The sequence below is a fragment of the Myotis brandtii genome, unplaced genomic scaffold, assembly GCF_000412655.1.
Source record: "Myotis brandtii unplaced genomic scaffold, ASM41265v1 scaffold1579, whole genome shotgun sequence".
NCBI lineage: Eukaryota > Metazoa > Chordata > Mammalia > Chiroptera > Vespertilionidae > Myotis > Myotis brandtii.
In genome coordinates, this window is record NW_005355750.1 from 277,632 (window position 1) to 285,994 (window position 8,363).

The 8,363-nt window shown below is 39.5% G+C and overlaps 1 protein-coding gene across 1 annotated transcript in view; it reads right to left on the reverse strand.

Moving 5' to 3' along the window:
- Nucleotides 1-8,363, reverse strand: part of LOC102261050 (antigen WC1.1-like) — a 39,157-nt gene that overhangs the window by 14,854 nt on the left and 15,940 nt on the right. The window contains exons 3-4 of the mRNA XM_014536243.1: nt 1,467-1,775; nt 1,056-1,373 (exon numbers count right to left, since the gene is read on the reverse strand). Of these exons, the coding sequence (XP_014391729.1) occupies nt 1,056-1,373; nt 1,467-1,775 (627 nt within the window). The remainder of the gene's footprint in view (nt 1-1,055; nt 1,374-1,466; nt 1,776-8,363) is intronic.

Below are 8,363 nucleotides of genomic sequence, written 5' to 3' on the forward strand. Positions count from 1 at the left end.
TTTATTATCCATAAATGAGTGAGATCATGTGGTATTTTTCTCGGCTTCCCAGGGGCCAGCGCAGCCTCGCAGGGGCCGTCTCAGCCTCGCAGGAGCCGTCTCAGCCTCACAGGGGCTGTCACAACCTCACAGGGGCCGTCGCAGCCTCTCAGGGGCCGTCCCAGCCTCATCTTCTTTCATTTTTTATTTTATTTGAGACTTTTTTCTTAGTCTAACTCAAGCATGTCAAACATGCAGCCCACTGGCCCTGAGTTTGACATGCTTGTTTCTATTTTGTTTATCTTGTTTAAAAAACCAACTCTTGCCCTTGGCGAGTGGCTCAGTTGGTTGGTATGTCATCCTGTACACCTAAAGGTTGCAGGTTCGATTTCCAGACAGGGCACATATCTAGGTTTTGGGTTTGATACCTGGTCAGGGCACGTACATATAGAAGACAACCCATTGGTGTTTGTCTCTTACCCCCCTCCTCTTCCTCTCTCTCTCTCTCTCTCTCTCTCTCTCTCTCTCCTCTCCTCTCCTCTCCCTTCCTCTCTCTAAAAATATATCCTTGGGTGAAAATTTTAAAAAAACAGCTCTTAGTTTCATTGACATTTTCAATTGTCTTTTTAGTCTCTATTTCACTTATATCTGCTCTGATCCTTGTTACTTCCTTCTAGTAATTTTGGGCTTAGTTTGTTCTCCCTTTTCTAGTTCTTTGAGGATCTCTTCTTTGGAGAGAAGGGAGGGCAGAATGATTAGTAGGAAGGGAAGGTGACTTCCTAGGAGCTACTAATGTTCTCTTTGTTAATCTGGATTGGGCTACATGACCAAGGTATACACTTAACTGCTTACACATTGTTCTCTATGATTATACTTAAATAATATTGCTTATTTTTAAAATATTATTTTTCTTAACACTTCTTGTGCTGACCTGAAAAATGAATAAACAATGAAAAGAACAATATTTCACCATAAAATACCTTATTTTTAAGGCAGTTTTTCCACACTTTCTGCTCTTAGGCACAGTTCACTCGAGAAACATCCTTAGTACCAGTTAGCCCTTCCCTTTCTCTTACCTGAGCAGATCACAGAGGCCGTGCTTCCATGGGTACAGTCAGGAATGCCCAAGGCAGTCATTGGGCAATTCCATAAGAAGGACTCAGCCCCTGAGCAGTGATATTGGGCTTTCCAGATTTGATCACCTCCTTTCACAAAGTACGCTCCTTTGGGGGTTGAGATGGCAACTCCACAGCCAAGCTGACGACAGACAACATTGGCATTGGCCATATTCCAGTGGGAGGCACAGAGCACTCTCCATTTTCCAGAAATATTCATTTCCACTTGTCCCTCACACTGAGAGGTGCCATTTTTCATGAGCCGCACTTCTGTGTATGCTGGTAGGAGAAGATAGGATTTTAACAAAGTATTATGTTTTTATCACCCCAACAGATTATGCAGGGAGGTTAAAATCTTGCTCTGCAACTCACCTGAACAGACAACTTGAACAGCCCCTCTGTGTTGGCAAGTACCTCCAGGACAGGGCACTCTGGGGCAGGTCCTGAGCTCAGGTTCCTGCCCCTCACACCAGAACTCTTCATCCCAGACCTGTCCATCTGACTCTCTAAAGGGCACATCCATCATAATAGATACAGCTTTGCCACACCCCAGCTCTGCACAGATAACCTGGGCAGTGGAGAATGTGAAGTTCCCACCAGATACTGAATCCCAATTTCTTCCAGAATGTACTTCTACTCTCCCTGAGCAGGGTCCATCCCCTCCAACCAGATGCACAAATCCTAAGAGAAAACAAATAGACCCAGTGAGTGTTCACAATCACATGTTGACAATTAGAAATGACATCTGATAGACCGTGGTGTTAAAATTTTCTTTTTCCAAGTAATGAGAAATGGGGAGAATACTGAACAGTCAGTGTCAGAATAGGACCTCCATGTGTGTGTTTCTGAAGATAAATAATTTGTAATGGCTGAATACCTTGAACATATATTTCAGGATTGATTAGAGGAGTGAAGTCCTCATTTGGGTACTAGGATCTACAGTACCCAAGGAACTACACAATACATAAGCATTCAAACTTCAGTGAAGAACCAACCTAGAGGGACAAGGGCTATGAAAGGGTAGAGACCTATCAGTTACAAAAGGTTAGAAAGCCATCCTGAGAGTTGTGGGGTTCGAATTCTGATTAGCTTCTTTCTCGGGAGCCAATCCTCAAATGACTGAGGATACAGAAAATCATGAGGATTGTATCCATGAATCCATGTCAACCTATAGGCAGACTGTGATGGTTGAAGGTTAGAAATAATAGACATTATAACAAATTCACTTTTATGGTTTTACATTTTATTTTTCTGATAATTTTTTATGGCCAAAAAAAAAATCCCAGAATATCTTTGGTGATCTAAATGGAAAAGATACGTCTGGATGTTAAGAAAGCTCAGAGAGTCATAGCAGAGGGAAGAGTTGGTCCTGGCCATCTCTCTTGAAACGAGGACCAACTTGTTGGTAAACTTGGGTGAGAGTGAGTTCTTAGGGGCAGTTTACAAGGCAGCTGAGTTTGTGATCACGTCCTACTAGAGGTTTTTCTTTTGAGATACAGGATTCTTAGAAAATGCTAAGGGATGGTAGTAATTGATTTTTATTCTGTCATTTTGCTAACTCTATTTCTATCTGACGTCAGCAATATGGCAAAATAGGAAGTCCCAACCTCTGTTTTCCCACAAAAACAATGATTTGGCAGCAATCTATATGCACAAGTGCCCTTGTGTGAGCCTTGAGATCCAGATGAGAGGTTGCAAACCATGGGGTAGCCAAAGACTGAGGAGGGCCAATAAAATAAGTCATATCCAAGCCCCAGTGGCAGGCCTTCTGATTGTTGTTCCAGCTGCAGGTCTGGAAGCAGCTCCATCCTCTTATAGATTTGGCTCCAGCCTAACTTGTCCATGGTCTGGCCACTAGTCCCATCCACCAAAGAACCCTGAAGAATACATGTGAATCTATGCCCCCAGTAAGAGGTCTGACAACCTTAGACATGATTGTTAACCCAGAAGCAGCTCCATCCCCTGGATCCAACCCCTTTCAACTGTGGTCCTGAAGATAACCCTGTCCACTCAGGAGCCCAAAAGGAACCATGCCCAAGCAACAGGAAGGCCAAATGTGAACCTAACTGTGAATCTGAAGCAGCCTTGTGACCTGGCTCTAGTCCCATTCTACCACACTCAGGAGGCAGTCTGGGCTACCCAGGAACCCAGAAGGAACTGTATCTATCCATGACTCTGCTACCGGGCCCACTGACCATAGACCCAATAGCAGACCCAGCAGCAGCTACATGACCTGACTCCAGTTCTGCTAGACCATGATCCTGAAGGCAGTCCTATCAATCAAAGGATATAGTAGAAGAGCTTTACCTGTAAAAAAAAAAAAAGTCTATAAAGACTGGAACAGGTATCTGCTCCTTCAAATGCAGACACAGATCATGAAGAATCTGGCAAAGATGATACCATCAAAGGAAAATAATAATGCTCCAGTAACTGACCCTAAAGAAATTAATATCTATGAATAAAAAAATCAAAATAATCATCTTAATGAAGCTCAATGAGCTACAAGAGAGCACAGATAGACAACTAAATGCAATGAGAACAACAATAAATAAACCAAAAAAAGTTTAACAAAAAATTGAAAACATAAAAAGGAACAAAACAAAAATTCTGGCGCTCAAGGATACAATGACTGATCTGAAAGAAAAAATTAATAGAGAGCTTCCACAAGACTTGATCATGCAGAAGAAAAAAATCAGCAAACTCAAAGACAGGTCATTTGAAATTATCATGGTAGAGGAACAAATAGAAAAAAGAATGAAAAAGAGAAGAAAGCATATGGGACACAGTGTCCAGCAAAATGATATAGGTATTTGAGAATCCCATAAGGAAAAAAAGTGACAGAAAGCTCATTTAAAGAAATAATGGTTGAGAACTTCTCTAAAGATGGAAGTGAATATATTGATTTATGAAGCCCAAAAGTACCCAAATAGGTAGAACCAAAGGGGTTTACACCAAGACACATTATGATTCAGTTATCAAAATCAAAGACAAAGAGAATTTTGGAAGCAGCAAGAGAAAAGCAACCTGTAACATATAAGGGAGTCCCTATAAGATTAATAGATGATTTCTCAGGAGAAGTCTCACAGGCTAGGAGAGAGCAGGATGATATTCAAAGTAATGAAAGAAAAAACTGCCAACCATGAACAACAAAACTATCCTTTAAGAACTAAGTAAAAGCCTGGTGGTTGAGCTTGGCCCATGAGCCAGGGGGTCATGGTTCAATTCCTGATCAGGGCACATGCCCGGGTTGTGGGCTCGATCCCCAGTGGGGGGTGTACAGGAGGCAGTGGATCGATGTTTCTCATCAATGTTTCTATCTCTCTATTCCTTTCCCTTCCTTTCTCTAAAATCAATAAAAAATCTATTTTAAAATATATATTTAAGAATTAAGAAAAAATAGCCCTGACCGGTTTGGCTCAGTGGATAGAGCGTCGGCCTGCGGACTGAGGAGTCCTAGGTTTGATTCAAGTCAAGGGCATGTACCTTGGTTGCAGGCACATCCCCTGTGGAGGGTGTGCAGGAGGCAGCTGATCAGTGTTTCTCTCTCATCGATGTTTCTAGCTCTCTATCCCTCTCCCTTCCTCTCTGTAAAAAATCAATAAAATATATATTTTTTAAAAAAAAAAAAAGAAAAAAGAAAAAATTTCTCTGACAAGCACCCCCAGACAGAAGTGCTGAAAAAATTTCATCAAGTTGAAATGAAAAGATGCTAAACAACAACACAAAAGTATGTTCATGTATCAAAGTATAAATCCCACTAATAATGGTAAATATGAAGATAAATACAGAATATTGCAATACTGTAATGGTGGTACATAAATCAATTTTAACACTAGTATATAAATTAAGAGACAAAATAAGTAAGAATAACTATAACCACAGAAATTTCTTGATGGAAACACAATATAGAAAAAAATAAAATCTGACATGATTACATAAAGTGGCAGGTTGGGGAGTAAAATGTAGTTTCTGTATGTTATCAGCTTAAAACAAACTTCTAGAACTGTATAATATTCCATGTAAGCACCATGGTAACCACAAAATAAATAAAGATAAAGAGAGGAACAAGAACTACAAAACAGAAAATGATTAACAAAATGACAACAGCAAGTCCTTACCTATCAATAATTTTAAATGTAAATTCACTAAACTCCCCACTCAAAAGACATTGAAATGCCTGAATGGATTTTTAAAAACAAGACTGAACTAACTACATGTTGTCTACAAGAGACTCACTTTAGATTTTATGACACACTTACATTATAAGTGAAGGTATGGAGAGATTCAATGCAAATGGTAACTAAAAGAGATCAACATTATTAGTATATCAGACAAAATAGACTTTAAGTCAAAAACTGTTAAAAGAGACAAAAAAAGACATGATATAATGATAAAAGAGTCAATTCAACTAGAAGGTATACTAATTACAAATATATATGTACCCAACAATCAAAGCACCTATATATAATGTGTCCCCAAAAAATGTATACACACACTTTGAATAATTATAAAAGTAGTTTTTATTAAAATACATTTCATTTCCAAAATTGAGCTATCAGCTGTTAAAGTGTGTATACATTTTCAGAGGGACACCCTGTATAAAGCAAACATTGACAGATCTAAAGGGAGAAATAGACAACAAAGTAGGGGCAAAGTAGGTTAACGGTTGTGAGGGTTGTGAGTATACGTCCATATTTCTCTCCCTCTCCCTTCCTCTCTCTCTAAAAATATTTTTTTTTAAAAAAGCAGCCAGAGCCATAGCTGGTTTTGCTCAGTGGATAGAGTGTTGGCCTGCAGACTGAAAGGTCCCAGGTTCAATTCCAGACAAGGGCACATGCCCAGGTTGTGGGCTCGATCCCCAGGAAGGGGTGTGCAGGAGGCAGCCAATCAATGATTCTCTCATCATTGATGTTTCTATCTCTATCTCTCCTCTCCATTCCTCTCTGAAATCAATAAAATAATTTTTAAAAAAAAGCAGCCAGAGAAAATTGACTCATTGTATAGAGAGGAACAAAAAAAAAGTATTGCTGAATTCTTATTGGTGGCAATGCAAGCCATATGATATATAATATAAATAATATAAAATCAATTTTAAGGTAGTGGGTAGGAATTACCAACCTAAAATTAAGTCTCCTGTGAAAATGCCTTTCAAAATTGAATGCAAATAGACAATAGATAAAAGATTAGAGAATTTGAGGACACCAGACCTGCACTACACAAAAATCTTACTGATAATTCTTCAATCTAAAGGAAAATGATAACAGATAAAAAAGTGGATCTACCCAAAGCTATAAAGACTGCTGTAACAGGTACAACCCAGTAGTTGTACCTATAGGAAACTTTTGATCCCACCTCCCTATTTCTCATGACACACCACAGGGATGAAAAGTTCTGTGATCTGTAGGTATGGACTATTTACTGTCCAGGGCTAAACATGCTTCTTGGAATACCTAATGCTCCCTGCACATCTCCCACTGGGGATGTGCCCGCAACCCAGGCACATGCCCTTGACCGGAATCGAACCTGGGACCTTTCAGTCCGCAGGCCGACGCTCCATCCACTGAGCCAAACCGGCCTCGGCAAATTTTTCTTATTTTAAAAATAAAAGACCATTTAAGGCAAAATTAACAGTGATGTATTATAATATTTCTAACACTTAAGGCCTGGTGCACGAAATTCATGTGGGGGGGCGGGTGTCCCTCAACCCAGCCTGCACCCTCTCTAATCTGGGACCCCTCTGGATCGGGCCTAAACTGGCAGTTGGACATCCTTCTCACAATCCAGGACCGCTGGCTCCTAACGCTCACCTGCCTGCCTGCCTGCCTGCCTGCCTGATTGACACCTAACTGCTCCCCTGCTGGCCTGATCACCCTCAACTGCCCTCCCCTGCTGGCATGATCTCGCCCCCAACTGCCCTCCCTGCCAGCCTGATCACCCACAACTGCCCTCCCCTTTTGGCCACCTTTGTGGTGGCCATCTGTGGCAGCCATCTTGTGACGACATTGTGTGAGGGCGTTGCACAACACCACCTAGGCTTTTATTATATAGGATATTTATAAGTAAAATGTATGACATTACTGGCACACATGTCAAAAATAAGAAAACAGAAGTATACGGCTTTAAGGTCTTATATGTTAACTTTTATAATATCATTTGAAGGTAAAAAGTGATCAAAAAGTAATAATTTCAACATTATGATAAACTCTTTAAAAAGGGAAATAGTAGACCAATACAGTTAATAAAATAGTTCTAAAAAAAATCAAGTAAAGATTAATATAGGAATAAAAAAAACAGAACAAATAGCAAGCTAGTAGACTTAAAGCAAATCATGAAATAATTACATCAAAATTAAATAATTTAAATTCTCCAAATAAAAGCAAGATGATCAGACTGTACAAAAGGCATAACCATATGCTGTCTACAAAAACATATACACATGAACTATAAACAGAATCAAAAAAGATATACCTTGCAAACACTAATCAAAGAAAGCTGTAATATCTAAGTTAATATCAGATAAAGTAAGACAAAGAATTTATTCAGAGAGAAATAATAAACATTTTATGATAAAATAGAAAAGAAAATATGTAATATTAAAATTAGCAGGATACAGCTAAAGAGGTTCTGAGAAGAAAATGTATAGCCTTGATGCTTCCTTGATGTATACATTAGAATAGAATATAAAAACTAAAGGTAAATGATCTATGATGCCATTTCAAGAGTCTACAAAAATAACAGCAAATTATTATTCAAAAAGAATGAACACTGCCCAGCCCACATGGCTCAGTGGTTGAGTGTTGATCTATGAACCATGAGGTCATGGTTCAATTCCCAGTCCAGGCACATGCCTGGGTTGCAGGCTCAATCCCCAGTGGGGGGTGTGCAGGAGGCAGCCAATCAATGATTGTCTCTCATCATTGATGTTTCTATCTCTCTCTCCCTCTTCCTTCCTCTCTGAAATCAATAAAAATATATTTATTTCTCTCAATTTTTATCTGCCACACATTTATAATAATATAAAATTTTTTAAAAAAGAATGAACACTAAGAACAGAAATCAATGAAATAAAAAGCAAATACACAATAAAAAAATATCAACAGAGTCACCCTGGCCAGTGTGCTCAGTGGTTAGATCATTGGCCAGTGCACTGCTGGGTCTCAGGTTGGATTTCCCAGTCAAGGGCAGGTTCCTGGGTGGCAGGTTCAACCCCAACCTGGGATGGGGCATGTTCGGGAGGAACCAATCAATGTGTCTCTCTCACATTAATGT